Raw genomic sequence first — 19869 nt, forward strand, 5'->3', positions numbered from 1 at the left:
GCAGAACAGTCTAACACTACAAGAAGTAAGTCAACACAGAAAACAGTTACGCATATTTCCAATTTTATAGCGATGAGAACAGAAACAATTGAGTACTGTCCGTGATACTTTTTTTATTTGCACTAACATACAATTTTGAGGACAAGCTTTCGGGGTATGTCCCCTTCTTCAAAGTCCAAACAGTACTATTACAAATCACAAAGTTTAAGCAGAATGTTAGAAGGGATTGAAAAAATAAAAAAATAAAAGGCTACAGATAAGATACATCAAAAGCGAGGGGGGGAGGGGGGGGGACACTACACTCACACAGAGGGGGTCAAGCTTCAGCTAATAGATAGTCATAAAACTGTTGGATAATGGTTAAGGAATCCCATGTCCAAGTTAAGGCCGTTATCTTTTGTGTCAAATAGAATTATCATTCTTAGTTCAAATGTTTTTTTTTCCTGGATGGATTTGAATTTTCCTTTCAGAACTGCTTGAGGTGATTGTATTAGTGCATTTGCGACAGAAACAATTGAGTACTGTCCGTGATACTTTTTTTATTTGCACTAACATACAATTTTGAGGACAAGCTTTCAGGGTATGTCCCCTTCTTCAAAGTTCAAGCAGTACTATTACAAGTCACAAAGTTTAAGCAGAATGTTAGAAGGGATGAACAAAAAAAAAAAACGGCTACAGATAAGATAGAGCAAAAGGAGGGGGGAGGGGGGGATACTACACTCACACAGAGGGGGTCAAGCTAGCTAATAGTCATAAAACTGTTGGATAATGAGTGAGGAATCCCATGTCCAAGTTAAGGCCGTTATCTCTTGTGTCAAATAGAATTATCGTTCTTAGTTCAAACGTTTTTCTTTCCTGAATGGATTTGAATTTTCCTTTCAGAACTAAAACATTGAGGTCTCCCATTGTGTGGCCTGGTTGTGTGAAATGGTGTCCTACAGGTGTGCAGAGGTCATCTTCTTTATGTTCTTTGATGGTATGTCTGTGCAAATTCAAATCCATCCAGGAAAGAAAAACATTTGAACTAAGAATGATAATCCTATTTGACACAAAAGATACTGGCCTTAACTTGGACATGGGATTCCTCAACCATTATCCGACAGTTTTATGACTATCTATTAGCTGAAGCTTGACCCCCTCTGTGTGAGTGTAGTATCCCCCCCCCCCCTCGCTTTTGATGTATCTTATCTGTAGCCTTTTTTTTTTTTTTCAATCCCTTCTATCATTCTGCTTAAACTTTGTGATTTGTAATAGTACTGTTTGGACTTTGAAGAAGGGGACATACCCCGAAAGCTTGTCCTCAAAATTGTATGTTAGTGCAAATAAAAAAAGTATCACGGACAGTACTCAATTGTTTCTGTCGCAAATGCACTAATACGGCTACAATCACCTCAATCATAGTGATGAGAACAAAGACATAGTCCCTTGTCATCTCTGGGTTGATACAAAACCTTTCTTTGTTTATGAAAACAAGGTTTTTGAATCATGACCAATAAAGGAGATGTAGCGTCCTGTTATATCTAAATTCACAGAACACTTGTAGAAAACTTTAGGCCATTTTAGGAAAAATAGAACAATGCAAGTCAATAAGAAATGTTATAATCAAAATATGCCTTCCATGTCATGACTAGAAATGTTTGTGCTTGTGATATATAATACTAATAGATAAATGTAAGAGGATTAATCAATGTAAAATTATCAATGCTAAAATAATGATACTGCATTTCTGTTACAGGAAATGACCTAAGAGTAACTGCTAGAAGAAAACTCAAATATTTCTAAACCTTCCAGATGATAGTACATTTTCCAAGAAGGAAATCTATTCTGGAAGAAGCTTTGGAACAAGAATTTCACTCATCATAGTTTTTGTTGTCTTTTTATGTTCAATAAAGTTATTTTAACTTTACAGAGTGCTAGAAGAAGAAGAAGAAGAAGAAGACAGGAGTTCTCAAGGCATCTAATAGAGGAAGAACTTGTAAACACAATTGACTTTTGACTACTGATGAAATAATTCATTCATCAGATATATTATTGTTTTTTTTGTGTGTACATTTTATTTTGACATGATATGTTTACCATATCAAGATGAGATCAGTTTTCTCATGAGCATTTGCAATCACACACTATGTACTTTCAGAGTTGAAAGGGTTAAACCTTTTTTACAACAGAGTCACTCTAATTAGTCAGAACATCTGTTGGTAATTAAGCTAGAGATAAGTTTTCCTAAGGTACATAAAGAAAAACTGAGACAGGCTTTACATTGTTACTGTATATTTATGTTTTTGTTTTTTTTAAAAAAATCATTTTATATACATGAATGAATTGAAGTTAGGGAACATATTTTATGTTTAAATGTTGATAAGGTAATTTGAAAAGATGTATAAAGTTATAGAACTGTGAGGGAAAATATGAAACATTTATTTTTTAAGTGACATACATATTTTAAAGTGTGTTAAATTTATACATTTATTAAGGGGATAAATTATTTGGTGAAAGGAAAAAGACAATATCTAGGGTAAAAATATTTTTATGTGATACAAAACAAAAGGTTTATCAAATAATACTTTTCCCTTTATAGAATCAAATTGAAAATACTGTATGTTCAGATCAATTATATTAAGATCTAAAAACGCATGGATGGATACGAAAGTGACGAGAATGTGTATAAATGGATTAAGATAAGGAAAATGATTACGATTTGATAAAATCGATCATTTTGAGAGGGAAATGTTAGAAGCTTTCCTTAACATAATATCTGTTTATTAAGAGTACTAACATATGTATGAATGAGTTGGATCTTAATAGAATAATTGAGTTGTTATATTTCTATTTGTTCTAGATTGGGAAAAGTAAGATAAATAGACTTTTTATAGTCTATGTGAATATACATATATGTATGTGAATATACATATATATATCTGGGTTTTTTTTCTCCACATTCTAGCAACATGTAGTAGTAATTAGTCAAGCTTTCCTCCCCCATCTCCCCCCATCTCTGTGGGTAAGAGCTAAAGTTTCACTAATAAGAGAATTGTATTTCATACATGTTAAGCATACACACTTTATACTGTAATATTTCTTGATTACGATATTTATATATGATAGAACTTTTATATTAACATTACTTTTGGGAGATTATATATAATCTAGTGTAAATTTGTAACATAAAATCTCCCCTGATTGATGGAATGTCGGTGGATTTGTCTAGAGGTTCCAAGGATTGGATTTCAGATTCTCTCCTAGGGGAGGGGAGAAGACTGAGGGTTTGTTCTATACATCTGTTGCCAACTATCATTGTGGGACTACAAGGGACAGAAAAGTAAACCAGCCCACTTTTAGGAGAAGGTGGGGGCTGAATTGCTTTAGAAGACTTGATTCGACACACACAGATTCATAACACACACATAAAATTACATGCAATCTTTATATCAAGAACTTAACTATATTTTTTGGACATTATCTAAACATTCTGTATTCTAATATTTTATTTCTAATTTTATGCAACATTATTGTTAAATCTATTTTTGAGTTTATGCAAGAGTTGGAAGGTGTCACAATATAGGTGCTCTGACAGTCCCAGTTGTTAATTCCTTTATTAATCCCTTGTGTCCAGAGGAAGTACATCCTCAATTAGTGTTCTACTCCTGTGTGCCAAATGCTCCTAGCTGTAATTAATGCACCCCCTCCACCCGCATCCTGCCAAAAGGGCCACAAATTCAATTAATGTATTCTCTCCACTGTCATTCTGTTGTACAGCTACAAATTCAATTACTGTATTTCCTTTCCTGTCCATCCTGTCTTCTGCCCAAATGTAGTACATCCCTAATGAATGCCTTACTTTTTGTGCCAGAGGAAGTGCTTCCCATCTCCTATGCAATTAGTGCCTTTCCTGCCAAATGTTCCCTAATTCAATTAAGGCATCCCCTCCATTGTCATCCAAATGTCCCCAAACTCAATCAAGGCATCCCCTCCATTGTCATCCAAACGTCCCCCAACTCAATCAAGGCATTCCCTCCATTGTCATCCAAATGTCCCCAAACTCAATCAAGGCATTCCCTCCATTGTCATCCTGGTAATGACCCCCCTCCACCTCTCGTCCTGCGCGGGTTTAAGAGGTCGGTGCTGGGCTCTTCCCAGGCATCCTCTCTGCTTTGCAGTCACGGAGGGAGCCCCAGCTGCGGCGGGACCCTCGTGACCAGACTCTGCCACAAGACCCCCCCATTGGATACTGGGGGACATCAGCTCTGTCTGAGACTACCACATCAGCTCTGCCTGAGACTACCACATCAGCTCTGCCTGAGACCACCACATCAGCTCTGCGTGAGTGTATGCTCCCCCGTTTTATCTGAACTGTTTGTGAACTGCCCCTACCTCCCTGTTGGATTACAAACTGCTGTAGAGACTTTAACTTTGCCCACCGGGGCTGGATTACAAGTATTTTGGGCTCTCTCTCTGTACTACTCCCCTACTAATGTGGCCACCCACTCTGCAATTCCCCATTGAGTGACTGTTGTCTGTTTTCAATAAAACTTTAAGTTTTTACCATCTGCCCTGTGTGTTCTGTCCTGCCTACCCTCCGTCACAGAAGGACTTTCTATTTTGGACTTTTCTCACCAATACAAGTTAACAAAATATCGAGACAGTACGGTATTTTACATGCCCTGATGTTCTTAGGCATGCATACAAGCACGTGGGGGCCATACAAACTACTGAGTACCATTTTGATTTGCTGCAATGAACTTTCAGCAAAATGGACTAGCCTGCTGCATAATTTTTTCACTTTGACTTCCGGGGTTTTTTTTTAATTCAGTCCTCTGTAGGTTGATAATTTTCAGTTCCATCTAATGATGGGGCATCCTTTCTTTCGTAACACATTACCCAGTCCATATCAGTATACTCTAGATATCCAGCATGATGTTTTCCTCATTGAGATCTGATGTGTTTTCAAAGTGTTCCTTTAATTTATAGTTACATAGTTAGTCCGGCTGAAAAAAAGACAAAAGTCCCTCTAGTTCAACCATAAAAAAAGTTATAATCCTATATCCACAGTTGATCCAGAGGAAGACAAAAAAACCAGTAAAGCATAATCCAATTTGCTCCTGCAGTGGAAAGAAAATCCTTCCTGATCCCCCGAGAGGCAATTGGATATTCCCTGGATCAACTTTACCTACAAATGTTAGTATCCTCTTATATTATGTGTATCTAAGAAAGAATCCAGGCCTTTTTTAAAGCAATCCTGTCAGCACCTGTGGTAGTGAGCCTTTGTAGATACTCAACTTGGGGTTCCCCAGGGAGCGGAGTCTAAGCCCCAGCCTGCTTCTTCACCAGAGCCCCTGATAGTGGGGATGAACTTGCAGCGAGCTGGGACCAGGTTGCGGCCCCCAGGTACACCCAGCTGAGGATGAAGAGACCACTCACGGAAGCAGAGTACAATGGGAGGAGACAAACGGAAATCCAATAGACTAGCCGAGGTCAGGACAGGCGGAAAACAAGCACAGTCAGAGAACGAAGCCGGGGTCGGTACACAAGTAGTCAATGCAGGATACAGGCAATAGCAACACACAGGAGCTCAGACAACTAGGAAGTTGCTCAGGCAAAGTGGCCTAGACTGAGCATGTCTTATATAGGCAGGCAAACAAGGAGGCAGGCCAGGAAGTGATGGAAGGTAAGGAAATAAAACCCAGAGAACAGCAGACGATGCCCATAGGTGAGCACAGACAAACACACATGTGAAGGGATCAGGAACAGTACTGCAGCAAGGAGGTAAGAATACACAAACAAGAAACTGCAGGCTAACTTGTGACAAATCCTCTGAATTTGCCAGAACCAACTCTTGAGGGAGTCCACATTTTCACAGCTCTTACTGTGAAGAAACCTTTCCCTATTTGGAGATTAGATCTTTTTTCCTCCAGACATAAAGAGTGCCCCCTTGTCCTCTGTGATGACCTAAGGGTGAATAACTCTACACCGAGTTCACTATATGAACCACTGATGTATTTATACATGTTGATCATATTCCCCCTTAATCTCCTCTTCTGAAGAGAGAATACATTCAGTTCTTCTAATCTTTCCTCATAGCTGAGCTCCTCCATGCCTCTTATCAGTTTGGTTGCCCTTCTCTGCACTTTGAATCTACTGCTCTGCATCTCTCTCTCTCTGGAGTCTATACCTCTTTTAATACAAGATAATTTTGCTCACTTTAGAAACCACAGCTTGGCATTTGATGCCATTATTAAGCTTGTGATCTACCAGAACTTCCAGTTCTTCTCCACCATTGATTCCCCCAGTTGTACTCCTACTAGTATGTATGATGCATGCATATTCTTAGCCCCCAAGTGCAAAACCTTACATTATCAACATTAAACTTTATATGTCACATAGATGCCCAATTAAACAGTGCATGGAGGTCGGCTTGCAAGTTGGAGACATCCTCTAAGGACGTTATTCCACTGCACAGCTTGGTGTCATCTGCAAAGACTGAAATGGGATTTTTAATCCCAGACCCTATATTGTTTATAAATATATCATCAGTCCCACCCCTCAAGCCAGGGTACTAGGTGTCATCCTAGACTCCAATCTGTCCTTTCAGCCCCAGGTCCAATCGCTGACAAACTCATGTAGACTCCACCTCCACAACATCTCCAAAAAACGACTGTTCCTAACCTTGGAAACCACTAAGCAACTCATTCACTCCCTTATTATATCATGCCTCGACTACTGTAACTCCCTCCTCACTGACCTACCTCACCGCAGGCTATCCCCACTTCAATCTATCATGAATGTTGCTGCCAGACTCATCCACCTTACTAACCGTTCTGTATCTGCCACCCCCTCTTCCAATCCCTCCACTGGCTTCCAATTGCCCAACGGATAAAATTCAAAACGCTAACACTTACGTATAAAACTGTTCATAACTCTGCCCCAAACTACATCACCGATCTTGTCTCCAAATATCACCCAAACCCTACTCTCCGCTCCTCACAAGACCTCCTATTCTCTAGCTCCCTTGTCTCCTCCTCCCATGTGCGTCTCCAGGACTTCTCCAGGGCCTCCCACATCCTCTGGAACTCCCTACCCCAATTTATCAGACTATCGCCTACTCTGCTCACTTTTAGGCGCACTCTAAAAATCTCTTCAGGGAAGCCTACCCCGCCCTCAGCTAATACTGGAATCCTCTACTCTTCCAGCCACTCCATCCCCCACAGTCATTACTTCGTGTACCTCTATCCCCCCCTCCTAGATTGTAAGCTCCAAGGAGCAGGGCCCTCGAATCCCTCTTGTATTGAAATTGTATTGTTACTGTACTGTCCCATGTACTGTCTCCCACCATAATGTAAAGCGCTGAGCAAACTGTCGGTGCTATATAAATCCTGTATAGTAATAATAAAAATAATAAAGTAAGGGTCCCAACACTCAACCTTGGGGTACACCACTGATAACCCTAGATCAATCAGTGTATGAATCATTAACCACTACTCTTTGGATACGTTCTTTTAGCCAGTTTTCTATCCATTTACATACTGATTTTTCCAAGATGGTAGAGGTTATCTTACACATTAGCTGTGTGTGGGGAACTCTATCAAACGCCTTTGCAAAATCCAAGTATACCACGTCCACAGCCACCCCTCTTTCCAAGGGTTTGCCCACCTCCTTTTATATATATATATATATATATATATATATATATATATACACACACGATATACAGCTTTTTCTCAGAAAATAGGTGCAGGAACGCATCACTTAGAGGGAGGGTCTTAAGGGGGCATTAACCACTTCAGTACTGGGCACTTTTACCCCCTTCCTGCCCAGGCCAATTTTCGGGTTTCAGCGCTCTTACACTTTGAATGACAATTGCGCGGTCATGCAACACTGTACTCAAACTAAGTTTTTATCATTTTGTTCACAGAACTTGAGCTTTCTTTTGGTGTTATTTAATCACTGCTGGGGTTTTTATTTTTTGCTAAATTAACAAAAAAAGACCAAACATTTTGAAAGTTTTTCTTTGTTTCTCTTATAAAAGTTTAATAAATAAATAATTGTTCTTCATAAATTTAGGCCAAGATGTATTCTGCTACATTTCTTTGGTGAAAATAACCCAAATCAGTATTTATTTTTAGTCTGTAGGAAAGTTATAGAGTTCACAAACTATGGTATATATCTGAAAATTGATCAATCCTGAAGTACTGACAGCCGATCGAATTTCTTGAGGTCCAAAAATGTCAGAACAGTACAGATATCCCCCAAATGACCCCTTTTTGCAAAGTAGACAGTCCAACGTATTTCATAAGAGGCATGGTGAGTTTTTTGAATTTGTAATTTTTTTGTCATATTTTTTGGAAGATGAAGAAATTAAAAACAAATTTTCACAATTTTTTTTTCACATACTGTCACCAGTGCAGTACAGCTTCATCATATAACTGGTGTGGTGGTGGTCAGGGACATTGACTGGTGACAGTACGGAAAAAAAAATTATAATTTATTTTCATTTTTTCTTTTTTTTTTCTTTTTTATTACATTTTTTCTCTTTTTTTAGGATTTTTTTTCAGATTTCACTATGACCAAAGTAGTATAATGTTACCATATATATTATATATTTATATTCATTTTTAATGCCATTTGAAAGACAAATGCAGCAGTAGTAATTTAAAAAAAGCACAAACACAACTGTACTTTTTGTGAATTCTAAAAAGACACACATAGTAAATAAGTTAGTGTCTTTCTACTGCTGTGCAATTGAGTGTGTGCTTACGTATGCTATCAAAGTTTGGTACTTTTAGTACAGCAGAAAGAGTCCTTTCAAAGGATTATCACAATGTCTAAGAGAATCAAAGGGAGTCAGCTTACTGCTATGGAAGACATTTATCATACTTGCTGTGTCAACAGAACATTAAATATAGTGTAGGATCTTTCATATACCTGTCATTGTCTTTTTATTCTCCGACCATCTGGGAGACATTAAAAGCCAATGAAAACCCTCACAGTTAGGTTAATGAACAGTTTTTATCCCGGTGTAGTGGTACAGAAGAATCAATCACTACACCATTAACAGTTATTGGGTATTTTTAAACAATATATAGACTCTTGTTTATATATGTTTAATTATTATGAATGCGTATGTAGGTATTTATTATAGTGAAACTGTGTTAATTATTTAATGAACCATTCAAGGAAAGCAAATGGAAATGTAGTTTTTTGTATATGACAATAACGTCTTATTATATTTGATCACGATTCTAAATTAGCAAAACTGGATGAAATAAAAATATTCTAGTGTGCATACAAATCCAGTACACTCCTCAACCTAACTTTGATGTACCCCAAACAGATTGGTTACTTTACCATCATAAATGACTAATCGAAAAGCATTTCGGCATTCCAGTGAATTTTCAAGGATATCCTTCAGAGTGCGGCAAAAGAGTTTGGCCTGTTCAATGCGATCTTCTTTACTGAAGGCAGCACTGGTTACATCTGACATTTCATACAGGGATGCTAAAGGTGTAGCATATTCCACAATACAGTAGTATGGCTGGAAAAGAAAAGAAGGCAATCAACAGAGCAGAACATTGTGCTGTTGTAACAGCTAGATATACAGTAAGACTGCTTTATGTTTTATTTAATGAACATCTTCTCTAGGATTAAACTGTATTTTCATTCTTTTTTCATGTAATTACATTATGTAACACAAAACTGTTTTTTAAGCTGGATATCTATTGTGCATGAATTAGCTACAAGTGGACTTAAAGTGTTACTAAACCCACAACAGTAAAATCAGTCTGTATATGCAGTAACTCATGCTTGTTATACTCCATGTGGAACCAAAGGGGTGAATTCTACATACTGTGTAAAAAGGCGTTTTGATCCTGTCTTCCCTGATCCTCCCCTTCTTCCACAGTCCCCACTATTTCTCCTGATAGAACAGAGGTTTGGGAACAAGCTGCACATGCTCAGTTTGGTGTGTATTGCTAGAGAGGGTTTTTTTCAGCACAGGGCCAATTAGCACTCTCCAGTCTACAAGCTTTAACCAGTGCTCTGCTGGACACTGATAGATGTCACACGACTTAACTGCTTAAATGCTGATGAGAAAAGGTAATTAGCAGTTTATATTTACTAAAATAATTGCAATTCCATGTTCTGTGCACTGTGGGAGACCAGATATAGTGAATGCAGGATCCTGGGTTTAGTAACACTTTAAGACAACCTTCTCTCACTCTTTTTGTAGGAAAAGTCACATTGTTCTGCTTTGTAACTGCTGTGTTTTTGTCTCTTTGTTGTATGAAACCCAGAAAACTTGAAGAACTCTTTAATAAAGAATACATTGTGTAAAAAAGTATTTTCTACAGAAGTATCCAATAAATGACTAGACAAGACAAATAGGTATACACACATAATTTCTTAGGAGCAGTAGTAAAATGGCACAGATTAATCAATTTATTCAGCGTGGTTTCAATGCTAGTGTATCTTTCCAGAAAGGTACTTATTCCTTGGAATTTACATATTTTTACAAAAAAGTGCAGTTGTTATAGTATTTAAATATTTTTAGTGAAAGATTGTGAAATATGAGAACAGTACAATCTTTATTTTATCCATTCATAAGCAACTAAAACAAGCTGAAGGAAATATTCTTCAAAGAGTGAGATTTACTGAGAAGCAAGTGAACATGTTCTCCATTAAAGTATAAGTTAACCTTTTAATAAAAAATAATAAATGCACATTTTTTTCAGGTAAAAAATGTGCATTTATAATTTTTTGCTACAGGAGCCTGTAAAGCATTGCACCAGTGATCAGCAGATTGCTGGTTCCATGCAGGTCTCCTGCATACCTGTCAGTATATCTGCTTGCCTGTGCGGGATGTACGAACAAGCAGATTTACTGACAGGAAGAGCAGCAAGGTAGTTCATTGAAAACCACAAGCCAACAGCCGCTAAGGAGCAGGGGCCGATACTTTCATAAAATGTTACATATTACACCTGAATATGGGTGTAACATGTAACATGTTATGAAAGATGAACTTATCCTTTAATTTGATGTGCTGAAAGCAGAAAAAAATGGGCAAGCATAAGGATTTGACAAGGGCCAAATTATAATGGCTAGACAAGTGTTTCTCAACATTTTTTCAGTCAGGGCACCCTTTAAAATTATGCACAATCTCAAGGCACCCCATTCTAAAAAGCTAAATGAAAAGTTTTACATAATGCAGCGACATCCATACACGGAGGACATCCAATGTTAAAGGTAATTTATTCTTCCATAGCAAACACACCTTTGCGCACTAAGGCTACGTTCACACTAGCCTTGTGTGCAGGCGGCAGAGAGGCGTTTGGGAAGCGTTTTTACCGCTTCCCAAACGCCTCTGCCAATTCTGCACATTACAGCACATGGTGCTGTTCTAACGGGAGCGTTTGCGTCGCGTCGCGGCAAAATGGACGCCTCTGGACGAGTCAGGAGGCTTTGAAGCCTCCTATTCTCGTCTATGGTGCCGCTCCGCAAACGCCCGGCCGGCGTTTGCGGTGCGGTTGCGACGCGGTTGCGGGGCGTTTGGGGAGCGGTAACACCACTCAAACTGCATTATAGGCGTTTGTGGGGCGTTATTAATTCTCGGCAAACGCCTAGCAACCGCCCCTAAACCGCGCATGCGGCGTTTGCGGAGCGTTTGCCGAGCGCTAAAAAACGCTCCGCAAACGCCGGACCAACGCTTGCCAAACGCTATAGGGGCGTTTGGCAAGCGTTGGCAAAACAGCCTAGTGTGAACGAGCCCTAATACTGACTAATATTCCATCATTTGTCTTCTCCATCATTTTCTCTCCCTCACTCAGCTAATGTGACCCCAGTGTTGATGGAGATGGGAGAGGGAAGGCCTAACAAGGATGCTCTGCAGGCGTCCAACGTCCTCCTTGTTAACTGATGACATTGCTGGTTGTTAAGACACCAGTGGCTAAAAGGCTATAAAAGTGCACAATGAACCTGTGGCCTTGTTTATCTTAAAGACAGGCTTGATCCACTTGCTGGATTTTATACAATTTATGGCCAATTTTTAGGCATTTTGTTAAGACACCCCTGAAGAAACTTGAAGGCACCCCAGGGTGCCTGGGCACTCAGCTTGAAAAAGGCTCAGCTAGACAACTGGGTCAGAGAAACTCCAAATCTGCAGCTCTAGTAGGATGTTCCCAGTCTATAGTGTTCCAGGGAAAGAAAACTGGCAAACTGGTGTAGTCTGATCCAATATAAGAGCTACTGTAGCCCAAATTGCTGAAAAAGGTAATGCTGCTTCCAATAGAAAGGTGTCAGAACACACAGTGCATTGCAGTTTGTTGCATATTGGGCTGCATAGCCACAGACCAATCAGGGTGACCATGCTGGCCTGTGCCCACAGGCAAAAGCGCCTACAATGGGTACATAAGCAAGGATCACGGAGCAATAAAGAAGAATGTTGCCTGGACTGATTAATTCAAGAATGGTTTGAGGAACACAACAAGAAGTTTGAGGTGGTTTCCAAATTTTCCACATCTCAGTTCAATCGAGCATCTGTGGGATGTGCTGGAAAAATTTTTGTTAGGTTTTTTTTTTTGGCTGGCCAGCTTGAACATGTGGGTGGACCTTCCATATTGTATAAATCTTTAGTATAAATGTCACACACAGGAAATGATCTAGTTCCAAACCAAAGCTGGGTCTGTAGCTCTCTTCCAACAGTGCTGGTTCACCCCATGTTGGCAATATGGGGGAAATTTACTAAAACTGGAGAGTGTAAAGTCTGGTGCAGCTCTGCATAGAAACCAATCAGCTTCCAGTTTTTTTTTTTGTCAAAGCTTAATGGAACAAGATAAAGTTAAAAACTGATTGGCTGCCATGCAGGGCTGCACCAAATTCTGAGTTTAGTTGCAGCACAGTTAGGTCCGTGCTGCAACTTCCCCACAACCACATGCAATGCACTTGGGTAGGGTGATGTAACATTAAGGGAGTTAAAACAGGTGGTAAAGGAGGCGACATCTCTTCCTCACTGCCTGAAAAATGCCACTAAAGAGAAATCTATGTGTGGATTGTTTTTCAGAGGACTGGCAGCCTTTTTCAGGCTGTAGTCACACATAACACAGAGCTGCCGGAATGATTCAACGCACCGGCAGCTCTGCATTGCCAACTGTGGTGGGGGTAGTATGGCATGCAAATCTGCGCGTTACATGGCTCCAATGTAAAGCAGTGAGATGCGCTGCATTGCTGTATATTGTTGTGTTATTCAGCATGGTGCACTGCGATAAAATGCAGTATGTCTGCATTTTATTTCAGCATGGTGAAGCGCAGCCATATGCTGCAATGCAGTGTGAATGGGACACACAGGGAACAATTGTTCCCTGAGTGTCCCTGAGGTGACAGAAGTTTTACAATGCAGTAAAACATCTGTCACCTCATATAGTGTGAATTAGGCTACATCGACAATGTAGCCAACCTGCATCAGCAAGATATAACTGAGGAGAGGCAACAGTGCTGCATGAGAGGGTGACCTGACTTAAGGCTGAGTCATGGGAGGAGTGGTGGAAACCCTTGGTTATTGAGCTCAAGCTGGCCCAGGATTGGTGGGTCAGTGTATCCATTAGTTTTAGTTACAAAAATAATGACTAACTACAGCAACTGAGGTGAAAGTGAGGGATAGAGTGGTTGATATGAAGAACACGACACAGAGCTTGAACTTCTCTTGTGAGATAACCAGTGTGTGTGATATATTGCAGCCAGTGTCGCAGCCCTGTCATCTCCAGTCCCCCCTCCCCCCACATCATCATGCTTTGCCTCATTCCTGCAGCTCCTTCACTGAACACAGGGAAGAAGGTTCTGCAGGTTCATGTAACCCAGAATGTACAGCAAGTGAACTCCCCACAGGTGGCTGGGTCCCTCAGGACGCCCGGGCGCCCTATATGAGTATTGGCTGCCACCTCCAATGGCGACCCTGTGTGCAAGTGAAACATTAAGAAACAAGATCACCACAGCACAGTGATAGTGCACCTTGTGGCAGGCGCAGCACCATGTAGTGCCTTGTGCGCTGTGGCATTAGAAAAATTATGCAATTGCTGTTTCTTTGTTTGATTAGACTGACTTTACTCTGTAATTCCTCCAATGCCGCTCTATGGATGCAGTAGGTTTAAAAAGCACACCGAATACTTTAGTTAACTTCTTTAATAACTTCAATCTTCTTCATATAACACTGCTTAGAATGGCTTGTTTCGTTTATCTTACAGTGACTTATTTCTTTCGGATTACAATGGTTTAATTCGTATTACAGTGACTTGATTCGGTGGATTATATCGATTACGATTACTCTACATTGAATTGTTTCGTTCTGTATATTTCGGTGGAACTACAAGTAAACATATACAACAGATTTTACACACAGATCTACCTGCACTGTTAAACAACAGAGGAACACACAAGTGCATTAAATACCTATTTGGCCTTCTCTGCTTCCATAGAGCTTCTCTGACTGGAACTTTGTTTCCTCTTCTGTCTGATAAGCAAGTGACTCTAGAACAATCTAGCAGGGAGTTTTACACAGGCACAAATGTGAAACTGGCTAGGATTGGTTAAGGCCCTGTACAGTGTGAGGCTGGCTGTGATTGGCTCAGCTACGTACTGACTCTTAAAGGCATATTTTCCTTTTCTGCTTCTGCTAACACAATGAATATATAAATGTCATATAACATTCAAAGACATAAATTACAGCAATGATTCTGCTTTTGGCTTTCACATATGCACATATACACTGTACTGAGGTTATTTGCAGGTTTGGTATACACATATATGTGAACCATATTAGCAACCTAGGACTGGTCTTAGCTGGCCAGCTACACACCTGCTTCCAGCCACTAACTCCTGGGACTCCCAGCCGGGTGGCAGGTCAAGCTGCAAAGACCAGCAATCAGCAATAATAACAACTTGGAGATTGCAGGCAGCAGATGCATGCCGCACTGCCACTAACACAATTATAGTTAGTTAATCTGTGTGCAGTGTACCAAGCCACCCCAGCACTTCCAGCAGCTTCCCCTTAGATCCCACCAGCCTTGATAGGGCCACATGTGCACCTAGGGCCTCTGGGCTGTGCCCAGGTGTGCCAGCTCAGTAAGACGGCCCTGTGTCTCTTAAACTATGCTAAAAGTAAGTGAATATGCCAGACTATGGTTGGCATCCGGAGGCTGCCCCTAAGGGGGGGATCAATGTAAGGGAATTACTGTATGGCAACTGGCTAATAGAAATTAACATAGGCTTGCGCATATCAATTTAATTATAAAATTATTGAACAAATTCCAAACATACATTGACATCCATAAATTTACAAGAAACATCTCCTTGAAAAGTATTTTTTACAGAACCCGATAGTTAAGAACTCTTCAATTGCTAGTACAAATAAAAATTCTAACTTAAGGAACGCCTCTCTTTTTAACCCCCCAGCCGGTAACAATCCACACATTACCATATTTAAAAATATGGTGCTTAGAGATCTTGATACACTAAGAATAAAACATGCTAACCAGTCATATGTTGTTTCCAAGTGCATCTCTAGCCTTTTGGATAACAAGGATCTGCTCATTCGACCAGCGGAAAAGAGAGGAGATGTGATTATTGACAAAACAGATTCCATGACTGAGGCCTATAAGATCCTGGATGATAATTGTACATATCAATGTTACCTAAAGATCCTACGTTAGCTTTTAGCAAAGAATTAAAAAGTCTTATTAAAACTGGTTACAAAGATGATGTCATCACTAAAAAAGAAAGGGACTTTTTGTGTCCATCAGCTTCACGATTACCCATCCTGTACTGCCTACCAAAAATCCATAAGGATCTGGTCCATCTCCCTGGATGTCCCATTATCGGTGGGATTGGTTCCTTACTTTCACGGGCAGGTAATTATATTGACTTTTTTTGCAGCCCTTGGTTTTGGAAACTCTATCTTTCCTCACAGACACTAAGCAGGTCTTGCAGGACATCAGTATATTTCTATCACCCCTGACACATTTTTGATAACAGCTGATGTTGCTTCTTTGTATAGTAACATCAAACATGTTGACGGGATTGAGGCAGCAGAATATTATCGCAATGGAGCAGATGATATTAGTGATACACATAAGTCCTTTATACTCAATCTATTAGACTTCACTCACAATTATTTTTGGTTTAGCAAGAAGTCCTACCTACAAATTAGAGGGGTTGCCATGGTAGCTAAATTTGCTCTCAGTCTGGCCAACCACTTCATGGCCCGATGGGAAGATGATTTAATCTATTCAAGAGATTGGCCTAAATTAATATTTTATCGTAGACACATCGATGATGTCCTCTTTTTATGGCAAGGGGATGATGAGTCACTGAATAATTTTATCAGTACCCTGAATAATAATAAACTAAACATTAATTTAACCCACTCATACAGCCTGAAGGAGATTAATTTTCTTGACTTAACACTTATGAATGATGATACCAATATAGTGACAAAATCTTATTTTAAATCCATGGATCCACCATCCTCTGTGGCTGAAAAACATCCCCAAAGGTCAATTTATTAGACAAGCAGGGATTTTGAGGGGTAGATCCCTTGAAGAATTATATGCAGACAGTACTTTGGATAATACCATTAAACAGGTGGCTGAATTGGAAAGGGAGTCTTTGCTCACTACAAATAGAGTCAATTCTGAGTCTTGAGTGACTTGTCCGTTTATCACTAACATTTCAGCACAGCACTTTCAAATTATAAACATTATTATTAAACATTGGAAAATTTAGCAAAATGACCCTGTCCTTAAAGATTTTCTACCACAGAAACCTGAGGTTATTTTCCAGAGGGCTCCCACTCTGAGGGATAAAATTGCACCTAATGTCGTCAACCCCCCTCCCCCTTCCTAGGAGATCTCATTCTTTGCAGGCCTTAAAAGTTTTTTTCCATGCAATCGTTGCATGATCTTCCAATTAAGAGGTAATAGATGTACCAAGGTTACATCCTTTACTTCTAGTGTTTCTAAAAGGAGCTATACCATCAATTCTGCTTCAACAGTCATGTGGTATACTTATTAGAATGTTCTTTCAATAAGCAATGTGTTGGAAGGACGACTAGGCGCATGAGAGAAAGGATGAGGGAGCACTTATACAATATCAAGAAAGGATACAAGGAGCACCCTTTTTCTAAAAATTGTAGGGATTGCCATCATAAGAATACACATGGTATTATATTTATAGGTATTGACATCTTAAATCCCCATTGGAGAGGGTGTAATAAACAGAGAGCAGGATCTCAACTTGAGACCAGGTGGATATATAAAATATGCTCTTTGACCCCTAAGGGCCTCAATGTAGATATCGATATTAATTGCTTTGTAGATAACAGCTGATATGCGATTTGATGGTTATGATATAATTAATATTAATCGTCCTATGGATAGTAGCCGATATGTAATTTGATGGCTATAAATGATTAGATGCATTTAAATGGCCTGCTTTTTATTAGCAGTTGGTTTCTTTTTTCTTTTTGTTTTTTACATTATAGATGGATATTTTTGCTATGTTTGTCACTTAAACATGGGACACTATTATTCACTGACACTCATTTTCTTCTGCAATGTTTTTCAGGACCTTCATAGAATGGCGACTGTAACCTTTTAATCTTTTATATTTCTATTGATTCAAATGTATTAACAGTTCTTTTTGTATCTGTGTCTCTTTTTTAAGGCCTTTCACATTCCCAAGCATTGATTTTTATATTAGTTAAAATTTTTCTTTACCGCCGCTCTTTACACTCTTATCAGCGGTGAGTGTTCTCTGATCTGGACTCTGGAAAAATGGCTCCTTAATTGTTCTCCATTGTGATTTCTAATTGTGAGCATTTTTTGTCTGTGAACTACAAGGAAATGGCGTCCAGTAAGTAGATGCATGCCCCGCAGGCTATTTAAATGGAGTCTGTTTCTGATATCGGCAATGGGCGTACCCCTGACGTCATGCTGCTGTGTCCATGACTAGGAGCGGCAGCTATCTTGGTATGTGAATTCACCCATGTCTGTATATCTTTCCACTCAAAATACTTTATATCCATTTTAATAAAAGTACTACACTATATATCGCTTTCTGGGCTCCGTGTGATGAGCTTTCTTCCTAGGATAAGTCCTTTAGGCTAAAGATTCTGAGCATTTCATCTGAGTGATCAGCGATTACTGCTACTATACCAGTATCTTTCTGGTGAGTGCATAGCGGTGGTGGAATGTTTCACTGGATCCTTTAGCACCTAAAATGTTTAGCGCTGCACTATATACAAATATCCACAATATGTCAACCTTTTAGTTGGTATTCAATAAGGGTTTAAGCAAAGAAAGAAAGGTTTATGCAAGGAGCACATATTTTTGTATACAAGCATGGTTGTAAAGACACTGAAAATAAATGGAAACATTTAAATAAAAAGGAAAATGTAAGGAACAAAGTTTCTTTTCTTTCAAGCAACAGTGGATAGGTTGTGGAATATTTAACCGCATAAGGTAGTAATAGCAAAACAATATTTGGAATTAAAGACTGAATGATTTTATTGAAAATAATAATATCCAGCACTAATACTCAACTAAGCTCCAAGGAGCAGGGCCCTCCTAACCCTCTTCTATTGAACTGTATTGTATCCCATTATATTGTAAAGCGCTGAGCAAACTGTTGGTGCTATATAAATCCTGTATAATAATATAATAATAATATTAATAACCTTGACTAAGTGATCAATATTGTGGTCTGGGAAACTGAGACGACTGCCTATGACTGTTGAGGAAAGATTTTTTGCAACTTTGTAAAAAAATTAGTAATAGTTTAGCCTTCCTCTGGACTAAAAGCTGCCGAGAAGTTGAATTTGGTGGACATCAATTTTTGTTTAACCCTATAAGCTATGTAACTAACTTTTTTTTCTTTTAAAACTTTGACAAAAATGCTAAAGCACTAATAAAAAAAACATGCAGGGTCTCCAACATTGCCTCTGCTGCAATAAATCAATACCTCAACCTGTATCCTTCAAATTAAAAGATATAAAGGTACAATGGGATTACAAAAAAAATCTTACACTTTTTTTATTAATTAATTTATTTTTTTTAAGTGGTTGCTCCAGTCTGCATGTATGCATGCAATTTATTTGTATTGGGTGTACTTGACTGTCTCCTATTTCTGACATGAGTCATGAAATCCATAATTCATGACAAGTGTTCAATAAAATAAACTAAATTGGAAACCACCAACGACCTCTAAAAGAGGAAAGCTTGTAGGGTCTGGAGCGCAGACCTACAGCTCCAACTAGTGCCGGAAGACTGGGATCACATATATGAACACATACATAAAGGGTCTATATGTGTTTCCACACAAGAAAATAACTTTAAAGTGTACTCTAGATGGTATAGAGTTCCATCTCTGCTTCACCGCTTTAACCCCAATGTCCCGGATTTGTGCTGGAGATGCCATCGAACGACAGGCACACTCCTACACATTTGGTGGGAATGCCCATTGTTGCAACCCTTTTGGGAGAAAGTTCAATCTACAATTACACAAGTTACCACGTACGCCCTAACCCTTTCCCCCGCACAATTTCTGCTCCATCATAGGGTACTTCCATTTCGGACATATCGCAAATCACTCGCCTTGCATATGGTAAATGCGGCTAAGCAATGTATCCCAGTCCACTGGCGCTCAGCACATGTTCCCACTATACGAGAATGGTTTGACAAAACTGAGGAAATGGAGGAACTGATTTCTGTAGCTAAGGAACATCCCGAGAGATTCAGGAAAACATGGGCATGCTGGAATAATTTCAAATCCACCCCTAACTATCACCTAATAGTACACGATCAACCAAGACCATCTGGCTGAATGTCTAACTAC

At 39.3% G+C, this 19869-nt stretch overlaps 1 protein-coding gene across 1 annotated transcript in view; it reads right to left on the reverse strand.

The window, feature by feature from the left end:
* Positions 1 to 19869, reverse strand: part of STING1 (stimulator of interferon response cGAMP interactor 1) — a 141011-nt gene that overhangs the window by 19603 nt on the left and 101539 nt on the right. The window contains exon 6 of the mRNA XM_089669947.1: positions 9343 to 9529. Within this exon, the coding sequence (XP_089526073.1) occupies positions 9343 to 9529 (187 nt within the window). The remainder of the gene's footprint in view (positions 1 to 9342; positions 9530 to 19869) is intronic.

The sequence above is a fragment of the Staurois parvus genome, unplaced genomic scaffold (assembly GCF_062004578.1).
Source record: "Staurois parvus isolate SC_StPar_1 unplaced genomic scaffold, SC_StPar_1.0 ptg000085l, whole genome shotgun sequence".
Lineage (NCBI taxonomy): Eukaryota > Metazoa > Chordata > Amphibia > Anura > Ranidae > Staurois > Staurois parvus.